Source organism: Furipterus horrens, unplaced genomic scaffold, assembly GCF_987537825.1.
Source record: "Furipterus horrens unplaced genomic scaffold, mFurHor1.1.pri manual_scaffold_12, whole genome shotgun sequence".
Lineage (NCBI taxonomy): Eukaryota > Metazoa > Chordata > Mammalia > Chiroptera > Furipteridae > Furipterus > Furipterus horrens.
Window position 1 is genome coordinate 98,660,322 of NW_028327182.1, and position 23,213 is coordinate 98,683,534.

Genomic DNA, 23,213 nt, shown 5'->3' on the forward strand with positions numbered 1-23,213 from the left:
AAGGGCCGCATTAACGTGGGACCACCGGGAGGCGCCCTGAGACAGATGGACGACGCGCGTCCCACACGAGGGGCGCGCTGCTCACCCAACGCGACAGCGAAAAGATTAGGTGTGAGTCTCAGAAGCAAACACCTGACTGAGCAGCGTCAGTCTTCAGTATCCCCCCTTCGGACCGCAGAGCGCTCTGGGGCAGGGCCCGGGCGTGCCTCCCAGTGGGCTCTGCTCCCGGATGGAGGGGGGAGCCCCTGGCCCCTCTTGCCTACCCGCCACTCCCTCGGCCTGCGGGTGTGGGTGTCACCACAGACCGGAGTGAGAAACAACCCCTCTCCCATCTCTCACAGACACGTGGCACGCTGAGCCCACGCATGGGGACGTGAGCAAAGGGCCACCCTGGAGAGGGCACACACTTCGAGCCCACACACAGCCTCCAGTGGGGGCCCACTGCAGACCTGGAATGGGCCTGCAGCCCATGGTGACAGCACTCACAGTGTGACATGCGCCCCGCACCACGCACACGCCCAGCACCAGCCCCACCGCACGGCGGAGGCGGGTTTCAACCAGGAACCCTGAGTGGCCTCCATCTAAGGAGCCTAGAGCAGGACCCTCCCCAACCGGAGGACCCCGCACTGGGACTCCGCCCTCTGAGCCCCCACCTCCCCAGCTGGATGAGCCCCACCGCCTGTCACCTTGAACTCCTGCTGCTTGGCCACCGTCACCGGCATGTGTCCCACGAGGAGCGGGTGTCTCTCCTTTTTGATCTGGTTCCCGTCGTCCTCCACGCAGAACCAGCCCAGGTGGTTGTCCTCCTCTGGTCACGTGCGGGTGGAGGGGCAAGGACAGGAGTGGCCGGCAGGTGACACCCAGGCTCAGCTCCATTGGGGGCGGGGCCTCTGTTCCCAGAGCAGGGACAGCCTTTCCCTCCAGGCGGCTGCGCCCCACCCCCCTACTTGTGGCCGCTGGGAGGGACAGGCGCACCCACATGACGAGCAGGACCTCCCCGCTAGACACCCAGGGCCACTTCTTGTTACCATTTTCATTTCCTTAAAGCAGCTGAGATGTTTAAGTTCAGAGATGCAGGGAAGAGCTTTCTAACACGGGATAAATGTGGCCACTCAGCTATGAGCACAGACCCGTGCAGAGAAAAAGGGGCTGATTTTCAGCCTCAACCCGCTCTCCTCAGAGAATGGGGTCCCTCTGTTTGCGGGTCACCTGAGCTGGCGGGTCGTCCCCCGAGCTGTCCAGCGGGGAGGAAGGGGCCCTGCGGCGGTGCCTCCCCCGGCCCGGCCGACACCGGCCACAGCTCTCCGTACTTCGTTTTCAGTTAGTAGTTAATCGTCAGTGGGTGTGACCACGTGCATCTGGAAGAACTCTCCACACACGCGCAGGCGTGTCCCAAGGAACAGACCCGTGAGTGTGAATGACGTAGCATGCGTGTGAATGACACAGTATGCACATGGACACAGGCCAGCTTGACAGGAATACCCACAAAAAGGCAGGGGTCAAGGACACGGGGCAGGAATGTAATGCTGAAGCCACAGCCGCCGCCTGCCTCTCAGCTCACAGGGGAGGGGACAGCAGAGGCTGATCGGCCCTGGCTCCCCTGCCTTGGGACGCAGCCTGCCGGGACGAGGACAGCCTCAGCGGACGGGAGCGATTTGTTACAATAACAGGAAGGCTTTTCTCCCTACACCGGTAAGTGATAAGATAAGCTCTCGTGCTGGGATGGCCCTTCCTGTTGGGAAACATCCTTCTGGAGAAGGGCTGACCACGTCAGTTTCCCTCCCAGCACAACTTCCCCCTCTCGGGGGGCACATGCTCCGACCCGACACGGAAACCCGCAAGGATGGAGAAGCGCCCAGTCCCTGCGCAGAGGACCCCCGCGGGGACGCGCGGCGCTCACCGAGGGCGAGCTGGGCCAGCTGCAGGCTGCTCAGCCACGACTCCTTGTCGGCCGGCGTGAAGGTGCTGAACACGGCTGTGAAGAAGGTGGGGCGCCCGGACCTGCCGGGAGGATCCGAGCACGCGTCACGGGAGAAGCTCAGCTCTGCCAACTCCGGGCGCCCCCCGCCCCGGGCGCCTCCCCCAGGGCGGCACGGGCAGGCGGCACGGGCGGGCGGCATGCGCCCCGCACTCACTTGTCCTGCTTGCCCGGCAGCTGCAGCTGCAGCCGGCAGCAGTCGGCCGCGCGGATCTCCTCCTCCTTCTTCAGCACGAGCCTCTGCAGCCCCGCCATCCAGTCGTGGGCCACAGCCTGGTTCAAGTTCTGTGAGGGAGACACGCAACCTGTGGGCAGGGCAGTGCCGCTGCGTGGAAAACGCGTGAGCGAGGACGGGAAGGAACCCCGGGGGATGGGCCGCACGGTGTGCGCGGAGCTGCTTCCACGGGGAACCGGCCCTCGGGTCTGCGCAGGGATAGGAGGTGCCACGGGCTAGTCCCAGCCCGTCCGGAGCAGAGCGGGGAAACTTGGCCGACAGGGCGTCCCCATGACCGCGCGCTCCTTCGCCGACAGCGTTAGAAGCAGGGAGAGCAGGTGCGGCCGGTGGTACCTGGTAGTGTCCCCGCAGGTCGCCGACGAGCTGCGCGATCCGCCCGACCACGTGGAGGTCGTGCAGCAGGTTCTGCAGGTCCTGGTACAGCTGCCCGGGCCCCACGTACACCTTGTCTGCAAGCAAGCAAAGCGGGCGCCCGCTCAGGCCGCGCGGAGGTTAGCACGAGTGCGTCTCCAATTCTTAAAAGGGCGGCATCGTCAGGCGTTTAGAAATGTTCAGTTTTTAACTTCTTAATTGGAAATAATCTTAGGTGCACAGAAAAGGTGCCCCCAGGGAGGTGGCAGAGGAGCCCCATGCAGAGGAGCGCAGAGAGAGGGTGGCACGGGACGGGGTCCTGAGAGGGCCCGGGAGACGGCGACTGGGACCGGCCCCGGAGGAACGAGGTCGGCGTCCTGCCCCGGGGCCGTGAGCGAGAACAGCCGCGGGGGAGTGGGGGGCCCTGCCCAGACTGCAGCCTGTGTCAGAGCTCATGGGACAGAGCAGGGCAGCCCCGCTGCTGCCACTGTGGGGGTGACGAGTCCTTCCACAGGGAGACCACCTGCCTCTGGCACAGGAGACGCAGGGGGTTTCCTGCCCTGAGCCTCCCAAAGGGCACACACAGCACCTCGGGGACCCAGCGAGACCTAGGGTGTCCTGAGGAGCAAGGACCAGGCGCACCCGCGAGGCACAGGGGCCCCCTCGGGCTGCACAGCACGGAGGTGGGCGCCTTCCCGCGGGCCGCTGCGGCTTAGGAAAGAACGTCTTTTCTGGCAGAACTGATCTGAACAACCAGGTGCCGACGAATGCTCTGCTGGGAGGGGCCCCAGCCACCCATGCCCTCGGCGATGCTCCTTGTCCCCGTGACAACGCTGCGCCCACTTCCACAGGCCGCCTCCGGGGCTGTGTCACCACCCAGCTCCCGTCTCCATGGAAACCCCTGCCCTCAGAGGAAAAACGCAGGTTGTCGGCTGGGCGGGATCCCGGTGGCAGACGAGGGGACGGCCGTGAGCCCTCGGCCTCCTGTGCGGGCGCCGGGCCGCGAGTGGCCTGGTCCTGGGAGATTTCCGAGTGATGGGACAGGCTCCGTGCAGATGGCGTCGAGGGGGCGAGCACATCCTGGGGGCAGCAGTCGGGCACCAGGCTGCACGTCCTGCCCATGTCTGTTTCCGGGGGGGGCCTCCCCCTCCAGCTGCAGGCGGCTCGGGCCTCTGACAGCTGGTTGTTAATGACGACAGGAGCCTCCCCGTCCCCCGCGTAGCCCCGAGCACGCACGGTCAGCTTGGACCGTTTCTGAGCACAGTGCCCGCGGCCCCTCGGGGCGTTTGAGAGCTGGGGAGGCTGGTTCCCAGGCCCACCCTCGGGCTCCAGCTCACAGCGGGTCCCACCTCGAGCGCCGAGGGCCCCGGCAGTGCGGGCGCTGGGCCCCCGCCCCCTCCCACCCTCCCAGACCCTGCCAGCATGGTCCCCGGCAGCCGGGGGGCGTGGGAGTCTAGTGCGGAAGGAACCGAGGTCATGATGGGCCTGCTGGAGGCAGGACCTCATCTGTGAACACAGGGAAGCCACGTCCCACGATCCCATGCCCCACACAGGGAGCCCCTCGCCAGGAAGTGGCCAGCAGCCCCCGGGGCGCCCTGGAGCAGCCGCCCCAGTCCAGGAAGTCAGTGAGACCTTCTGAATCGCCCCAGAACGGGGCACCACGTTTTGCAAACTAACCGTGGGGGAAGCTCAGCCCGGCCCCTGGACACCAGGAGACCCGGGACAGACACGGACCCCACCCACCAGGCCCAGCCCAGAGACAGAAGGTAAACGCTGTGACCCAGACGGACGGGCTCTCCAACGCTCAACGCAGGCGCCATGCGCTGCTTCTCCGGGACGTGGAGCGCCCTTGGCACAGCTCCAGCCGGGCCCACGGAGGGGCCAGACCATGGCGCCCAATCTGTGCTCCACACTGACTGGCAGACCTGACGTCCAACCCCTAACTCAGAACACAGTCGTCCAACAGCAGGAAAGTCACAGGGACGTCTGCTGAGGACGTGTGCTCTGGCTCAGCTCCTCACAGCGACGTGGCCACCACCCTGAGACGCGCGGCCGGGACTCGGCTTCATCTGCATCAACAACAAGGACCTCGTGGGTGTGGCTGGTGCTGGTGAGACTGCGGCCAAGGGCCTGCCGCCACGTTGACCGGCATGCTGTCTGTCCCTGACGACCAACTGTCCCTCGGTGACACTGGGGCAGGTCGGAGCAAACCCTGCTCAGCACGCCCGGGAGCACATGAGCGTGTCCGGGACCATGGAAAACACAGAGACCGGAGGCCCGACGAGGCCCATCTTCCAAGACAAAAAGAACTTTAATTGGCGGGAAAAAGAAATATTCTACCTAGAGGCATTTTGAGGACTTTCTGACCGCACATCCCTCCTGTCGTAGCTCAAGAGTTAACACGCAGACCCTCTGTGGACAGGGAAGCTGAAGCCCCACACTCCACACCAGGGGCCCGGGGCGGGCTGCTCCCACGCCCAGCGACGGCGCTACAGGCAAACACCCTAAAAGTAAACGCTCCGCAGCACCGTGTCCAGCACAGAACGGACTCCCCGAGGGCGGCTCCAGGAGCCACGCAGACACGGTGGCGGCATCAGCCAGACAGAGCCAAGGGTGCTGCCGTTCCACGCGGCCCCAAGAGAAGCGAGAAGGCTTTTGCTGTGGCTTCTGTCCCTGCAGGCCAGACTGGATCCCACGGACAATCTGCAGGGATGGCCGTGGCTCTGAAGGTGCCCTCCCTCACCTCCTCCCCAGGCCCTGGGCACACGGGCTCCCTCCACGGCTCCCAGAGCCCGTCCGACACAGGGCCCGCCCCCAGGCTCCTCAGAGTCCACGTGGATGCGCAACTCAGGGAGCGGAGGGGAGGGTTTTACATGGGCCTCTGAACAAAGCAGAGACAAAGCAGCCTGGACGACCACTGAACACGTTACTAACATTTACTACTTAATTGAAAGTCCCCATTCACTGTATTGTATGTGCCCCATGATTCAGGGGCAGAGGCCAGACAGTGAATAAAACTTAGCCTGGTTTTATCTGGGAGAAAAAGGAAGACAGAGAGAAAAGGAGGACGTCGTGAGAACTCCACTAAGTTCAAAATCTACAGTCTGGAGACCATTTCCACATCATAACTGTAAATACTATGCAAGTGTTGAAGCGTTTCCAAAGTAGCCTGACACCGTCCCCTCCCTAGACCTCGTCAAGTTCACAGCCAGCGCCCCCTCCGTGGGGCTGAGGAAGAGACAGCCTCGGGCCTGGCGTGCGCCAGGCTGGCACGCGGCAGAGCTGACCCGGGGCCTGCGTGCATGGCAGAGCACACGCGGGACGCGAGCCCAGGCCCTAACTCCTTACAGAAACGCAGGGCACAAACAGAACCGGGAGACGGAACTGGCCCAGGTGCAGGGGTGCTTCACCCAAGGGTACCCATGGCCACCCCCGGGACCCATCCAAAGCTCGGCCCCCGCGTCTCCCAGCCAGTTCTAACGATGGTGCCCACACCTGAACTGGGGCCACACACAGTGCAAGAGGCTCGTCCTGTCGGGCAGGATGGCGAGCCCAGCGGTGACGTCACTTACGTGGCTTCACGGGGGCCCCCACAGCGGGGGTCTCAGGTGGGTGCTCTGCGGGGCCCTCAGTGTGGCGGTATTCCACGACAGCCACGTGCCCCAGGGGCACGCTCCACTTCAGCAGGTGCCTCTGGCCGGCCGACAGGAGCGTGTGGCCATCGTGGGTGGCGCTGCAACAGACAGCCATGAGCAGCCGTGGGAAGTCCCAGGATGCTCCACCCCTTAGCCCTCCCCGTGGGGGACCCCGGAGCTGTCCCATCCTCCAGCCTCTCCCTGTCCTCGGAAAAGGTACCACCCACTGCACAGGGAGGCCCCCGATGGAAGGAGGGGGGCGGGGCGTGTCCACTGTCTGCTCCAGAGAACACGGGAGACAGGAGACGAGCGAGGACCAGCTTCCCACCGAGCTCCAGGGGCACAGGCCTGCCGCTGCCTGGTGCCCCAGACGCCGCGCATTCTGGCAAATGCCGCGAACGGGGGAACCCCCCGTGTGGCTGGAGTGATGCTTGGACTGCTTCACACGGGTCAGCTCTGAAGAGCCGTCTCCACTCTCGGGCACAGTGGAGCCATTGTAGGAAAACCAAATGCTACCATGATTAAAATGCGTGTTGAGTACGTAGAACTTAAATGAGGAAAACCCACAGCCCATACAGATCAATTTCTCCGGTCACACCAGGGCCCACACAGAGACGTAACACACCCTGGACGGCCAGGCGGGCCCCAGAGCGAGCAAGGGGACCCCCGTTCCGGCCCCGCGCGGTAATAACACTTCGAGGTATGTATGTACATTTCAATCAAAACGTAGTGAGAAAGAGCCAACCTGCTGGCCGCTGTCCCTCCCAGCGGACACCCGCCTCACTGGGCGCCGCTCGGCCGGCTATAGTGCCCCCCTGAGGCCACCGGCTCGCTCCCGGTCCCACTTCCAGCCCAAGCGGGAAGCGGAGCGGAGGCGGCACCATTCACACAGAGCCACAGCCGCGCGGAGGTGCCCATGGACACAGCTTCCCTCCTGCTGGAACGGATGGGCCCGTGCCTGCGGAGCTTCGGGGTCTCGACGTCCTCCCGGCTGGACAGCTGTTTTTACAAGGTCACCAGCCACCACTGGCCGAACACCACGGTGGCGGGTGGCAGGGCCAGGTCTGGCGGTAGGAGGTGAGCGTGGACGTAACCACCAGCCCTCGCGTGCAGACGGTTTCCCACTCCCTGTGGTTCAGCAACCCGCTCCCAAAGCTGCCAACGCTGGGTGGGCCTCGCCGCCCTGACACGTGGCCCCAGCAGCAGCAGCCCTCGGCTCGGTCCCTGTGGGCAGCTCCACCGCCATCTTTCCGTTATGTTTCAGTTCCCTGCCATCCACCTGCGGCTGAAGACTTTCACTTCCCAGCTGTGCCCACCGACAACAGCCTCCCACGTGCTGGAGGACAGTTCAGACGTAAAGCCACAGCAAGCCCGAGGACTCTTGAAGGGCACGTGCTGGTTTACACGAATGTGAACGTCCCCGGTTTCATTCCATCAGCAACACACTCCCCAAGCAGCCAAGCAGCAAGAACGGGACAAGGGTGGGAACCAGAAGTGGAGGGTGGCCGAGGAGGGTCGTGAAGACACCCCACTTAGCTGCCAGCACAGCAGCCACCTGCTGTTTACCGAGAACACCCCTAACCTCCCCAGCTCCTGCCCGCAGTGACTTGGTGACCCACACTGGACCCCTGGAAACAAGCCAGTGGGTGCGTACGTCTCCCTCCATCACTGCGCGGGCTCCTGCGTCTGCACCCGGGGGGCTCGGACAGGGCAGGGGGCGGTTCGCTCTACTGGCCGAGATGCCAACCTGGGACGGGCCCCGTCCTTACCGGGCACTGACGGTCACGCACATCAGCACGTCGTTCAGCATGAACAGCCGGCGCTCTTTGGTCTTCGTGACCTCCCCCCGGTCGTTGTACACGGTTTCTAGCACGTCGTCCGATCGGATGAGGTATCGGCTCCCACTGCTGAGCAGCTGCAGAGCGGACACCGGTGCCGCCACCGAGTGCAGCAGAGAAGAGAGAAGGGTGAGCAGCCTCGTGTCATTTACGCCCGCGGCCTCGAGGTCTGACAGACGGGCTCTTCAACAAGACCCCACGCCCTCCTGGTCATGTCTGTGCAGGCACCAGGGAGCTCAGAAGGCGGTGTTTTTGAACAAAAAGCTCCAGACAGGGTTTCGGTTACTCTCGCCAGGGACCGGAATCTAAGCCCCAGAGCACACACTTCTGTGGCTGAGACAGGGCTCCACCTGCTATCCGTCACCAGCACGTCCTTCTCCTTGGAGGACAAGGACGCTGCCTTCCTCCCGCGCTCACATGGGGACCGGGCATGTTTATCAGGGAAAGGGCTCCCTGTGGAACTCCCCTTCCCTGCAGTGACGCGAACATCTCAGCTCCAGCCAGTGCCTGTTCTATGTCACTGAGCCCCCAGCACGCCCCTGGTTCTCTGGGAGGCTGCTGTGTTCGTCAGTCATGGGGCACGTTACGGACAGGCCGGACTCAGGAGCACAGGTCAGCCCCTAGGAAACCCGCAGCCCTCAGCACAGAGCCCTCGGCTCTCACCCCGCACGGGCTGCCACCCTGGCCTCCCACGGCGCATGCGCCCCGCTCTGCCTGGGCCCCTGAGCTTGCTGTGCCCCACGGCATTCCAACACTTGGGGCCCATAAGGAGGCATGATTCTGAGTGACAGACACTGTTGTTGAATGCAGTTATCTGCCTATAAAAATTCCTATATAAACCACCTATGTGGCAGGAAATGAAGCCTCCCGACAGAAACACAAAGTGATTTGTCATAACGAATATTCTACACAGCTACATAACACAGCTCATATGAATTAACCTCTTCCGTGGTCCAGGGAATCACACAGTAAAGCTACACCCGGTAAGACTACTGTCACAGAGAAATCATTCTGTGAACGTGATGCTGGACCCCGGCTTCACAGAGCAACTGCTTTCATCCCGTGTTCTGCACGTCTGTGCGTGATCCATGGCTCATGCCCAGACGGGTGTAAGAAATAACCTAAATATATGTGATGCTTTACTTCGAGTATCTAAAATGAAACCCCACGTTCCAGCACACTTCAGCTGAAAAGTTGCTGCTAACCCTGTTGGGGGTCCTGGGTCCCCTGAGTCCCTTTTCTGGGGACGCACAGACTCTGAAGCTGAAGCCGTGTCCGGTGCAGGGGCCCTGCCCGAGGCTCCGTCGGCTCTGGGGTCCCCAGCGCCCCAGAGGTTAGTACCAGCGGCTGGAATGAAGAGGGCCTGTCAGTGAAAGCGGAGTGAGCCCCGGCCCACCTTGTTCAGGTATCTCTCGTTTATGGCTTTTGCTATTTGTTTGATTTCACAGCGCTGGTCAGCGTCTCTTTTCCTCTCGTTCAGCTTCTCCGCCAGCGTCTCGAGCTCCGTCAGCGCCATCTGCAGAGGCAGCCTGTCCGGGTGTCCCGGGCACGTGTTCTTCAGCATGTCCTTCAGGAGAAACGAGGCAGAACGGAGACCTGACACCCGCTGACTCCCAGCCCCAGCAGCCCCAGCCGCCGCAGGGAGGGACCGTGACTCAGCCACTTCTGGGGGAGGACAGAAGAACCCTCTGGAAGGACACGGACTGAATGACACGCAAACGCGCCAACAGCTCCTTTTGCAAAAACAAAGCTCACAGAGCCCTCACACGGTGTGGGCGGAGCTCCACCTGCCCAGCCACGGCCCGAGGAGCGGACAGCCCCGGGCCTGGCCCCGTGTCCAGCCAGCTGCCCAGAGCCCCGAGCTGCTGTCCCAGGTCACTTGGCTCTGCCCCAGGTCAGCTCCAGGCAGAGCCCCTTCACCCCCTGGGATTGATCAGCGATGGGGCAGGAGGGCCCCTTCCAACCACAACCAAGTTCATGCTGATGCAGTGACTCTGGAAGGGCCCTGGGTGGCTCAGGGTGGGGCTGGGGGGCCAGGGAGTTAGGGTCGAAACTGTCAGCCCCGCCCCCAATGGAGAGGGGAAGAGAGCCTGCAGGGAGGGGGGCAGGGGAGGGCGGACTGAGGTGACCACCGAGGGCCAGTGACTAGTCAGCCACACCCCTACAGTGGGGCCTCCACAACCACCTCACCAGAGAGGAGGAGGTGCTGGGAGAGTGGGGAGGGGTCGGCAGCTGCGTGTCCTGCCCTTTCCCCGCTGCGCCCTGGTGGTAGCCGGTGCAACAAACCGGCAAAGGTCAGTGCCGTGCTGAGCTCCGGGAGCCCCCCTAGCCCCTCTAGGAGGGTGTGGGGGCCCAGCCTGGTGGCCAAGTTAGACCGAACTGGGTGCCCTGGGACCCGCTATGGCATCTGCATCTGAAGCGGGACAGAGCCCTTAACCGGTGGGTCTGCTGCGGTCCAGGAAGTCCACGTCTGAGCTGAGCTGCGGGGCGGGTGCAGACGGGGGCCGGCGGGCCGTGTACCTGGAGCAGCAGGATGAACTGCGGGAACCGCTGGATGGGCCTGGTCATCAGGCTGTAGAGCGTGACGCGGTCTGGACTGGACTCCTGGCCCTGCTGGGGGAGAGTCGGGTCTGCTTGCCTCGGGGCCGTGGGGCTCCACACTGGCCATCCACGCCCATAGCACGGCCCTCGGGACGGAGCTAACGCTGCTCCAGGACCCTGCACCCTGTCCTAGAGACACGTCACCCACTGGCTGCAGGCGCATCTCCGCCTCCTGCGCCCTGGACACACCTCACACTCCCAGGCCCACAGCGACGTGGCTGAGGTCTGTCCTTTTGTGAGTTACTTTCCGTCCTCTACGGACTGAGTTCCTCTCTGAGATTCTACACCCACGGGAAAAGTGCAGTGACCCAAAGAAAGAAACAAAGGAACAGCCACACACAGAGTCCCACATTGGACCTGCAAGGCCCGGAGGGGAGCCAAGCCCCAGCCCTCGCTGCTGCTTCTCTCATCCCAACATTGGTCTTCGAGATCCAACCTTAACTTTCCGACTGTCCTGCCAGCGAGCCAGCCACACACTTTCAAGGACGTGTAAATAAAGGTGATTCGGAAAAGCCACGTTTCCATTGAAAACCCATCGTTATTTCCAACAACGATGGATCCAATACCTGGGGCCCTGCTGGCTCCAAGACCTTTATAATCAGTGACATCCACACTGAGCGTGAGGCTGCCTGAAATTCCATTATCCAGTAGCATGACGTGGCAGCTGGATCAGTGTTAAAACCCAAAGTGGAAAGGAAAAACGGCGGCTTACCTTTAAAAACTCCAGAAACGCAGGCTTTGTGGAGCACGTCTTCCTGAGGATGGCCACCGCGGTGCTGAAGTTGTTCACGTACTCGCTGTACGCGTCCAGCACCATGGACTTAGAGAACTGAAATGCAGGAGAAACGCAGGTCAAGCCGCGTCCACGCGGGTCCTTTCTCAATCCAGCGTGGCCTCTGTCACTGTGACCGGTCACGGGTAAATGTTATTCCGACTGTGTGCGACTTTCTCAGCAAACGTGTTCTTATTCTGCTGACCCCAACGCGCCTTCAGCTTTCTGCCCGTGACAGGTGGGGCACAGAGGTGACAGCTAGCCGCCCTTCCTTCCATCCCTGCCACCTGCGCTCTCCGATGTCTCCTCCGGGACAGGACACCTCGCGGGGCAGCGCAGAGGGGTCCCAACTCCCCCGAGACGCTGGGCCGAGGGCGCGGCTCCCTCACCGAAGCAACGAAGACGTCGCCGATCGTCTCTACGCTGTCCCACTCGGCCACGCGGCTGGCCAGCGCCATCTGGAATAGGCGGTGGCACTGCAGGACCTCCCGGAGGCGGTGGAACACCTGCTTCAGCTTCCGGTCGCTCAGGATCCGCGGCTCCATCTCCGCCAGCGGCCGCTCGTACCGCTAGCAGAGCAAGGGGACAGGCACGGGGCGGTGGGCACGCTGACTTGTACAAGGGACAGCTATTCCAAAACCCACCGCCTGCCTTACACGTGACACGTGAGGTTAAATACACTGCTGGACGCGCGCCTGTGGAGGGGAACCGTTTCAAGGGCCTTACGTGCTTTATTTCTCAGGACATTTTTTTCAGTGATTGTGTCAGATTTAAGGGTAAAAACAAAAGAGCTACTGGTAACCAAGGGTTGCCTGTAAGTGACAAGAGGGCATCATCACCAGTTTGGACTGGCGAGGACACAGGACTGGCGAGCACACGCTCTTTGCACACAAGTCTTTCCAGAAGTGCCCCAGGGGCCACGGCCCCGAGAGGAGAAGTGACAGAACTCTGTTTAATGCTCTTGACCTCGACTTCCGTGGGCCTGAACTCCTGTGGACTTTTAACTGCCATCACTTGACTTTTGACGTCAACAGACAGGCACAACATTCAAATTCGCTTGAGAATCCTGTCAATTTGGCTATTTTAGGATTCATACATATAACTACATGTGTGTAACAGACACACAGACGAAAGAAAGGCTAACTAGTCAGGCATGCACACAGCGTGACCCCCAGGCACCTCCAGGATCCTCGTGAGGGCGTCCACGTAGCTCTTCTCGCTGTCGACAATCGAGCCCAGAATGTATCTCCTCACGACCTGAGGGAATTTGAAAACACAATGGCCGGAAAGTAGTTCACACAGGACAATTTCACTTCGATTTGAGGCTTGTTGATAAAGATGTTTTATGGGCTTTGTTTTCAAAATAGTTAGTAAATGAAACCTCCAAAGACTTAAGTAACTAGCATTACAGGCACAAAACATATGGCTCCCACGGCTCCGGTTACATTAATTTTTAAACCTCAAATTATAAACTGTAACAGCAGGAGGGCATGTGAAGTCACAGCATAGTGACAAACTCATTCACTAATGCATAATAACAAACTGAATTAACTAATTGTCATGTGTGCCCAACACTGAATTCCATGCTTCACATGTAGCTGCATATTAAAAACAGCTCATCTGAGCCAACCATGCTATGGGAACACTTGTCTAACAAAACCAGTGTTCCAGAACTAGGAGAAGACAAAACCTTTGGGAGGAGGCAGAACACACATTTTCTCGAAGACCTCTGGCCCCGCCCAGACGCCCCACTGAGGCGGAGAACAGTGAGCAAACGGCTGATGTCATTTCCAAGCGCAGAGTTTGCTGCGGCCTGAGACACCCGCCTTTTAATCACTGATATCCTATTTTGGTTGTTTTCCCTACTGACCGTGCGTGGAAGCCCAAGCTTCTGGCCGTAAGGTGCCCATTAGGGGCCAATGACGACCCTGGCACTGTCACCAGATCTAAACAGTGTGGCAACTTAACTTTGCCAATAAATGGGAAACAGAGCATAAAGTCACAATCAGACTGGCTCCAAACAACACGTGCACACACACACAGGTGAGCTCACACGTGCACACATGTACACACACGCACAGTCACAACCAGGCTGGCTCTAGACTACACGCACACGCACAGGCTAGCTGCGCACGCCCATGCACGCCCACGCCCCAGCCACGCCACCCCAGTGCCACCTAGTGGCAGGGACAGCACCTCCCACAACCGTTATCAACAAGGCAGTGGGTTTTTTCTCTACTCAATTCACAAAATCAAGAACAAAAGCGACCCTTCCAAATACTTGAAGGGAGTGACACACTTTAAAAAGGACAGCTGTGTCTGGGATTAAAAGCCAAGCACACAAGCCCGTCCGCTGCAGCCCAGCCCCGCAGCCCTTGTCACCGCGTCTGGGTCACAGGCAGAGATGCATCCCCCTGGGACAGGAGTCAGACCCCAGGTCGGAGTCACTCCCCAGACAGGCAGAGACAAATCCAGGCCAGGCCTTCCTCAAAATTCAGATCCCCAGACACTCCCTCACATCTGGAGTGAGACTATTTGGGGTCTAATCTAGGAATTGTGCTTATTTTTTCAAGTCTTGAGATGATACTAATGTATCAGGTCAAAGGACCTGAAATTGGTATAAGACAATGTAATAAAAACATAAAAAGCCAAAGAAATCTCGCGAACACAGTCTCCTCTGAAGCCGCCCACCAGCGCAGGCGCCCGTCACTAACTCTCCGCAGGAGCGCGCGCCCCGCAGGTCTCTCACGGCCCCGCAGAGAGTGATGCTCAAAACGTTTCAGGGCGGCTCCTGCGAACCCCGGGTCCCCGGAGCCCCGGCTGTGCTAACCCGCCATCTGCCAGACAGGAGAGGGAGGCGGAGGCGCCCGGGGGACAGCGGGGACGGCACGTGCGCACGCAGACGCCGCACAGCAGGGGCGCTGTGCGCGCAGAGGGACCGGGACCCGCCCCGCTGTCCTACCTGCTGCTGCGACAGGCCCTCGGGCATTGGGGTCAGGATGGCTTCCGGGTGCCTGCAGTCCACGTCGATGAACAGGCTCTGCTCCTCCTCCAGGCCAGGCCTGTGGTCTGAACAAGAGGCACGCGCTGGTCTCATCGGGAACAAGGGGCTCCCAACGCCCCTGCGCAGCCGAAGGCTCCCATTTCCTCCCACCAGCAGGACGCAAACCCGAGAGCACACCCCACCCCCCAGCGCGGCGCTTGCTGGCGGTTCTGAAATTTCTGTCCTTGATGTTTAGCTTCAAAGGGCAGAGGTGCCATTTGAATGTCTGGGTGATGGCGTCGCCTTTAACCTATACCAACCACAACCAGGACCCAAGAAAGGCCGCGGAGAAAGACCGAGCCGCCCGACACTCGGGATCAGTGACCCTCGCGGCGTCCTGCGCTGCCTGACCTGTCCCGACACAGGTCGGGAACAGCACGAGCTCCCAAAATCAGAGCTTAGACCGAGACTAAAGACATAAACTAACGGCTCCGCAACATGGCTGCAAAGCGGGAAAGCCCAGGACGCAGGACCCCACGCCCCAGCCCCTGCACCTTAGCCTCTGCCCCTGGGGCCCCCCGATCCCCGAACCGGGGTCCTGTCCCCCTCCCTCCACCCGTGGCGATCCTGGCGACCTGGCTTGACGTCTCAGGACACTGAAGGCGTCCTCAGGACTGCGTTGTTCTAAGGCCTGGTTTTAACTCCCAGGCCAGTCCTTGGGGAAACACGCGGAGCTCAGGTCCTTCCCAAGTGCTGTCAGCAAACGCCAGGCTCGCACGAGCCGGGTTTCCCGCAGAGACAACCAGGAAATGCGAGGTCAGAACGAGTCCGGCCCCGGACCCTGGACCAGCGGCTCCCAGCTCCCCGCGGCCCCTCCCGCAGAGCTCGGCGCAGAAACGCCCGCGGACGCCAGCAGCCCTTGGCCTACGACGGCGCCCGCGCGCAACCCTCCTACGCACTGTGGGTCCTTCTGACTCACACCGAGCGCAGCACGGCCCCCCAGGGAGCTGTCAGACCCTGGACTCTGGATCATCCAGACCCTCCCTCGCCAGTGCCAGCGAGGAGGCGCCCGGAGTCCCTGCTGAGCCCGTGGCTAAGTCCCAGCGCGCGGGCCTTCTGTCCCTGCAGGGCGGGCACAGGGCTCCGCACACGCAGGAGCCCACACCGACCCAGCCCCTGGATGCTGGGGCACTTCGGGCGGGAGAACAGGACATGAGGCACCTTAGGGTGGGAGGCACGGATGGCTCAACACGAGCTGGGACAATAAAAAGGGAGGTTGAGCCTGCTGGTGAGGGAGCCCTGGAGAAAGTCCCCGCCCAGAACCCGCCCCGCTCAGAAAGCCCCACCCCCAGGAGCGGGGCCAGGTGCGCAGTCCGGAGCGCCCGCCTGCTGGGCCACCTGCCTGGGGACCAGACAGCCACAGACCTTGCGAGATGAAGGACTTGGTCCTGATGAAGGAGCGGCCTCTCTTCACCGCAGCCTTGGTCTTCTCCAGCCCATCCCTGGTGCCCTCCTTCGCCGCCTTCACGAGCTTCTGCATCTGGGGAAAGGACCAACCTACGTGTCGTTTTACTGTGTTTTAACTGGACGCTGTCAGGGAGTGGGGTCTGAAAAGCTCCCTGAGACTAGCTGTTTGGTCAGGGAGCCTATCTGGGTGCTGACTGCATGTGCATAGTTTGGGGTTTTTTTTTAAGGGGGGGTGGGGACAAACTTTAACTACAGAGCCCTTCTTTGACATGGTTACAAAAGTTCCTGCTACGTTTACAGTTCAGTCATTTTTATTAGAGTCACTGATGAACACAAACAGCTTTGCAGACCTGCAAGGGGACAGACAGACGCCCGCAGGTGACAAACAGCACATCTCGGAAAGGGCAGGCCCTCCCGCCCCTCCCCTCAACCCTGGGCGCTCCTCAGCTCAAGTCCTGGAGGCCAGCTCCCATCTGAATGAGAGGACGGAGCTCAGAGGCTGGAGACAGACAGAGGGACAGCGGAGGGCGGGCAGGAGCAGCAGACCGCCACTCGGCACTGCCAGGGCCTTTGCTGACTCGTTTCTCACAGCCTGGCCATTGGCGCTCGGGAGCCCTTCTGCTTCTACAAAAGCGCCTGGGGCACCGGGTCCTCTAGAGGACGCCCAGGTGGCCTCGCACGGGAGGACCCAGCACCTTTCAGGGTGCCGAGCCCCCGGCCCAGCAGCCTCAGTGAGGAGTGACTGGCATTTCCAGGCAGTGGGGGCTAGTGTGACCAGACCGACCCGCCCGTCTGTGTGTGGCCGCCTCTCACCCGTCACGGAAGGTACAAGCACGCGGACACCATTGCCCCCTTCTGAACACAGCCGAAAGCTCACAACAGTGTGTGTGACAGACGGTCCCCGCAGAGGACCCGGGGCCGCGCTCAGACAGCCAGCCTCAGTGACGAACACGGCCCCGTCCAGGACGCACGCTCAGCCACGGCGCTCCTCGCCGGGCCTTCAGCGCTGGGGGTCCCACACGCACCCCCTGCAAGGGCAGCCCAGGGCTCCTGCCCTTCACGCCACTTGCACACGCTCTATTTTACGTCCCGTTGTTAGTGCTGGAAACCCTGAGGCTCAAGGCTCCCCTTAAAGGGTCGCCCCGTGTCTGATCGATCGGGGTGCACCGTGGACACAGCCCGAACTCAGAGAAGGCATTCACTTTCGAAGGCCCCGAGAGGGCGAGCTTTCTCAGGGCCTCTGAGTGACTTGGCTTACAGCACGTGACCTTCCCACCTGCCGTGGCACTTGCCGTGTGAAATGGCGACACCTCCCCTTTTGCCAGGACCCCGTGCTTCCCTCCCACGACCCACTGACACCCTAAAAAGCACCGGCTCAGCACCAAGCGAAGCACTGCCCTGGTGCACGGCCCCGGGTTTGGGGCCGGAAGCGGCGCCCGACACCCACCTGCTTCCGGTGGCTGCTGCGCAGGAAGGACCTGGGGACCCCATTCTTGCCCTCGGGGTCGCTCTGCTCTTCGTAACTTTCAAACTCACTCGAACTCCACCCGTACTCCGGAGAGCTGTTCCCACCTTCGTCTCCGTTCTCAACGTCGTCATAGATCATCTCACCTGGAGCATGAAGGCCACAGTGAGCTCAGCAGCGACACGCCACTCGCGACTGTTCGTTCACACCCGCCCTCTCACCACGTGGTGGTGGGGGGCCATGCTGCCGGGGCTCTGCCCTGCCCCCTAGAAGGGTGTTGGGTGGGGCTTCCCAAAGCTCTGAGAGCCCCAGCCCCACCTGCACCCCAGGGCCCCTGGTCTCCACGGAAGCCGCAATTACACCAGGGGATCTGTTGGCCACAGAGGACTTTCCAGCAAAGAAAAATTCGTTTTAGATAAATGGAAGGAGTATAAACATATTGGATGGGTGGGTGGATAGATGGACGGATTCAAATATGAATGCAGAGCAGCTCACTGCTGACCGCTGTAAATGCTGCTTTTGTGCAAAAAAAAAAAAATGCCTAATACAACCTGTGAATAATCTATTACTGGATGGAAATGGCTTCCTCACACGAGTCGCTTGAGAACTGGGGAGGAGCACCCCACACGGAGACAAAGGCGCCCCCAGAAGGGGACACGGCCGGGCCCAACCAGACTCATCGGCTTTGGCAGGTGGTCGACTGCAGGCCCTTCTCGCTGTTCCAGCCTCGGAGGCCCCCAGTCGCGCCCCTGCTGACAGAGACCTTCCTGGCGGATGACGACCCGAAAAAGCCTCCAGACTCGCCCTCCCGGGAACTGGCCTTCGGTCTCACTTATGTGCAGCGCAGGCTCTGGTTAACTACCCGGGAGCGCATTGATTCTTGCACCAGGGAGCCTCACAGGGGAAGAGGCCCAAAGGCAGGTGTGTGTGTCTTCCCCGGCGGGGGACGGGCGGCGTCCACAGCACTTAGGGAACGAGGACATCCAGCCGGCTTCAGACGGGAAGTCTGCGGCAGGTGTAAGCACTGTGACCTTTGCCACGCTGCTCGCTTTGGAGCTTCTAACACCGAATGGCCCCTGGATCGTAGCCAACGCCGGTGAGGTCATGGATTGTGCCCAGCATCCCCCCGTTCCTGTGGGGGCGGCATGAAGAGCCTGCAGGTGCTGGCGGGTCCCCAAGCCCCCGGGAGAGCCTGAGGGCGCAGAAGGGCTTTCCGGGTTGGAGTGGGCACTGCTGGACGTGACTTCCTGACATTGTTGGGAAATTCCGCATCAGGCTTCCGGTGCCGGGGTTGAAAGTTGACAATGATATCCTGATGTGGGTGCTGGGGTGGCCCCTTCCTGTCGACGGAGGAACCGTGCGTCACGGAGGGGCCACGCGCACGCTGATCCGGGAGGGCTGCCTGCTGCAGACTCCCAAGCACCAGACCCGGTACTTTGAGTCGTTAGGAAGTGCTTCGTTTTCTAAGTGTTTTAATTCATCGAAATAATATTTGCAGAATCCTGCCCTGGTTTTTCCTGGTTTTTCCTAATTCTTCCTGCAGTTACACCCTCCTGGTCAACCCCCCTCTCTGACACCCGCACTCCCCATAATGCACCGCAGGCCCCTCTGCTCTGGGGTCCTCCCTGCACAACCTGAGCTCCGGGGGTCAGCCACCCGTTCGGGGGACCTGCCGGGACCAGCGCCGCCCAACACTGGTTCTCCTTTGTCCACAAACTTATTGGTTCGTTTGCTTACTCTTCTTTTTTGCTCCCATTATGTTTAGCATTCCCTTCCTTGAAACACAACAGTAAACAAGTTTTAGTCTATGAGTGGAAAATCTCCCCACTCTTCATCTCTTTCTTAGAAATTATACTTTGGCTGGATGTCGAAATCTGGGTTGAAATACCAAGTTTTCTTCAGCGCTCGGCAAATATCATCCCACCATCTCCCAGCGCAGCAAGGCATCTGCTCTTCTTTCCAAATTACGGTTCCTTTGTGGGCAACCTGCTTCCTGAATTGCGGCTCTGAAGGGTCTCGCCGGGGACACGGAGCCGGTAGCGCCCGCTGTACCAATCCAGGGGTGGAAGGATCAAGGCTCAGCCCGCTTCAAAGTCGTATTGACTATCTCCACAGTCTGGGAACTTCTGTCTCTTTAATTCCATAAAACCTTAGTAACCCTTTCTTCCATTTTCTCATTGATGAGACAGACGCTGGTCCTTCTCAGCCTCCGTGCCTTTCGCCTTTTCACGCATCTTCTACAGTTACAACTCCTGCTTCTTTAGGGAAATTAAGACAAGACCCCTCTGTCCTGTTGTGAGTGATATAAACACGCACGTGTGCAGATACAGCCCCTGGTATCAGCGAGACACTGCGAAGCACACAGAACACGAACATCTCACACACACACACGGAGGCGTTTGCATGCCCAACAGGAATGGCTGTGAAACCGAGTCTCCCAACAGTGAACCCCAGACAAGACCACACCTGGCTCCGAGTCAGAGTTCTCCCTCGGCACGTCATCGTAAATGGCCTCTTCTGGAGCTGGAACGAAAAGAGGGAAAACCGTAAAAACCGGCCCAGACCAGCTGCGTGCATTTACCCATCACAGGCGCATGGCTTCCTACGCCGCTACAATCAGGCAACAGAGGTCTGCAAGGCGGTCAACGGCACGCTGCCAAAGCATAAGCATCCTTTTGGGGCAGGAGTTTTCCTGGGGTTGAAGGGAGTCTCTCTAAACGGACCCGCTGGGAAATATCCCCAGGGAGTCGTATACAGTTTCCGTGTCAACTTATTTTGTTATTTGAGGTTCACTGGCACAGCTCTATGTGGCTCCTTTATAAACATGAAGTTTAGGACATTCGTGTGTCCTGACATCGAAAAATACATGGTGGCACGGTGTCAGAGGTCAAGGGGCTGCTCCGCGCGGCTCTGTGACCTGGGAAGCTCCCAGCTGACCGGGGGCGGCGATGCTTCCTGCCCTGGATGCCAAAGGCGGCCACACGCAAGGAGGGAAACGGCGGACTTTCGGGACAAGATGTCCTGAACAGCCTTATGTGGGGCACCGGCTTCTTAAATAAACGTGGGGGGGTCCTCCACAGGCCCAACACTCAGCTCCAGGTTTCCACGTCCTCCCACGCGCAAACCACGAGCAACGGGAGAGACAGCAGGGAGCTCCTGCTCTGACCTCCAACCCCATCCCCACCCCCACCCCGGTCCCATCCCACACCGCAGGGTGGGGAGCAGCCTTCCGCTGCAACCGCAGTGAGTATGCGCTGCTGTTAGAGGCCAGAGCTCCCCTTCAAACGCCGTCGCCCCGTGGCCTGTCTCCCGGATGGCAGAAGGGAGCAGGGTGGGGGATTCAGCAGTTTTACTTTGGAAATAAAATCGCTAGAATATAGCAAGACGACCACTTCACCCTGTAAGGATCCTGATTTAATCTGCCCTCCCCCGCAGCGGATTCAGCTACTGACACCGAGCTCTTCGATGGCGTCAGATCAAAACCAGGAGGAAGTGTTCCAGGACAATCTCCTGACTGGCAGGCTAAGGTGCCTGCAACTCAATCGTGTAAAACAGTCACAGACATCAGTGAGCCAGCACTTAAGGAAAGAGATCATTAGCAGCGCAGTCTTCACTCTTCCTTTTAAAATTAAAAACGGGTAACTCTAGCTAGAAACAGTCGCCGGTCCCGGACCCCACGTGGCAGAGGAGGCCGGCCGGCCCCCCGGTCAGGGGTGGCTGCACCCTGCCCCCCGCCTCCCGCCATGAAAAGGCGCCCGGCTGGCAGGAAGGAGGCCTTGTTAGTGTCTTGGAGGGGACGGCTGCCTGTCGACGGGGCCAAGGTACCAGGCCCCCGAACCTGCGGCGGTTTAACTAAACCGGAATCTGCGCACGAAACAGCAGCCGGGAGAGAGGTGCAGGGAGGGGACGCCCAGGCACCCCGACGGCGGACGAGACTGGGGCTGCAGAGCTCTGCTTAGCGCGTCAGGTGAGCGAACGGACGTTAGAGCTCTGAGCCCCGATTCGGGGCACGACCCACGAGGGAGCCTGGCACCGGCGCCGGGCGTGGCGGCAGGCCGGTGGGCGGGCTGCTTACTCTCCATCCACGCGGTGTTGGCGGGATCTGCCACCCAGCGGGCGAGGGCGCTGTCCTCGGCCTGGACCCGATCCTCGCTGCGGGGAAGCACACCGTCAGTTACCACACGGAAAACCCGCCCCGTCGCCGGGCCGCTGAGTGGCGCCAACACACACACACGCTGCCACACGTGCCGGCTGCGTGTTTTCCCAGACAGGATTACGGGCTGTCCCGAGTTTAAACTTTCATTCACAACTACTCGTGAAGGAGTGCTGGGCCCGCCTCCTGAATGCCCAGCACAGGGTCTGTCACAGCAGGAACGTGGTACATACCTGTTTGCTGGGTCCTCAGAACTCAAAGAATTGAACTGGTTGTCTTCTGCGACATCTGGGGTTTCTGCTAAGACAGAAAATTTATACCACTTGATGCCTGATAAAAATGTTTGGCAAGTTGATTTTCACCCTCAAAATGACTCACACATTGTTTCTTATTGATGATAAGCTTATCCTCACATAAAGATGATTAAGTCATAGGGCTAAGGTTCTGCAGCTTTTAGATGAAGTGTTTTCCAAATGGGATTCCAATGCTGATACCCAAAGGTCTTATGGAACAGCCAGAAACAAAACACCCAGACAAACCCAGCTGGAGTGAGAAAGATCGCACTCCCCGCCCCACCGCCCACTTCCTGGGTTTTCATGGGAAGTTGCGACAGAGGTTAATTTGAAAGCATGTGTGCACAGCCCCCTCAGGACATTGTCAAGGGAGAAATACGTCAGTCTGTGACATCTGACAGCCAGACTTTCCCTACTCTCACATGTGCCACACATCCATGTGCACACATGCACACGCATGCCCACACATTCCCACACGCACACAACCATGCACACGTGGAGTCCGTCTCCCGTCCAGTGACAGTGGCCGTTTGGGACGAAGGCCGGTGCTCACCAACGGGCGGCTACATTGGCCATGCTGTCGCCAGGCCTTTCAGGAGGAACTTATTTTATGCCAAGAACCACCCTTGACCACTTTCATCTGCTCCACAGTGGACTCAGATCCCACAAAGCTTGGACGTGGCTCCCTCAGAAACATCCCCACTCCCACCAGGTAGAAAGATACCCATTCTCGGTGGCAGGGGTCTGCCCAGCATCTTTCAAGAATCTTAGGGTGCTCACTGGAGGCCCCTGAATGGCTAGGCATCTTCCCAAGGGGCACCGGTCGGGACTCGGTGGAAGGGTGTTGGGGGCCACACAGAGAGCCTTCTGGGCCCCTTGGCCCCGTGAATGAAGACCCCAGCCAGACCGACCGACCCGGGGAGCCTGCCATTCAGGATCAGGGGATGCAGGGGAGCATAAGCACACGTCAGGACTCTTTAGGACATGAGATAAAAGCCCCCAAATGTGCAAGGCTTGGGAGCGCCTGGGGGGTGGGGAGGCCGGGATAGGGTGAGTCCCTGGTCAGACTCAGCTTCAGAGTTTCCCAAACAAGGGCCTCTGAGACCCTCCTCTCTACTGTGTCCCTGTCGGGGTCCCCCCAGGAAAGCATCAAGACCTGGAGCCCTGCGCAGGCCAGGCGAAGGAAACGAAGCCTGTAAGGCCTGACCAGAAAGCCGGGAAAGCTGGGTGCATGCGTGCCTCGGTGCTGTGGCCAGTGGGCGCCGTGGGAATCGGGCCGTGAGAAAATGCGCTGTGTCCTTGGAAGCCTGCCCTGTTCCTTTGCCTCGCTGACCGCTGTACTGTACCAGCAGCGGAGGTTTTAACTCTAACTCAGAATGCACTCGCCCGCCCTGTATTACGGCCTCTGGAGTCTGTGGGCCCAGCACACCCCGACCTGAGGG

General features: G+C 60.3%; 1 protein-coding gene across 1 annotated transcript in view; it reads right to left on the reverse strand.

Moving 5' to 3' along the window:
- ARHGEF10 (Rho guanine nucleotide exchange factor 10) overlaps positions 1-23,213 on the reverse strand; it is a 43,926-nt gene that overhangs the window by 12,853 nt on the left and 7,860 nt on the right. Inside the window, exons 5-21 of the mRNA XM_090258725.1 lie at positions 21,712-21,775; positions 21,401-21,477; positions 19,792-19,848; positions 17,308-17,471; positions 15,819-15,933; positions 14,373-14,479; positions 12,590-12,667; positions 11,800-11,979; positions 11,351-11,467; positions 10,558-10,650; positions 9,434-9,604; positions 7,969-8,114; positions 6,137-6,297; positions 2,547-2,662; positions 2,136-2,263; positions 1,901-2,001; positions 687-808 (exon numbers count right to left, since the gene is read on the reverse strand). Of these exons, the coding sequence (XP_090114851.1) occupies positions 687-808; positions 1,901-2,001; positions 2,136-2,263; positions 2,547-2,662; positions 6,137-6,297; positions 7,969-8,114; positions 9,434-9,604; positions 10,558-10,650; positions 11,351-11,467; positions 11,800-11,979; positions 12,590-12,667; positions 14,373-14,479; positions 15,819-15,933; positions 17,308-17,471; positions 19,792-19,848; positions 21,401-21,477; positions 21,712-21,775 (1,997 nt within the window). The remainder of the gene's footprint in view (positions 1-686; positions 809-1,900; positions 2,002-2,135; positions 2,264-2,546; positions 2,663-6,136; positions 6,298-7,968; positions 8,115-9,433; positions 9,605-10,557; positions 10,651-11,350; positions 11,468-11,799; positions 11,980-12,589; positions 12,668-14,372; positions 14,480-15,818; positions 15,934-17,307; positions 17,472-19,791; positions 19,849-21,400; positions 21,478-21,711; positions 21,776-23,213) is intronic.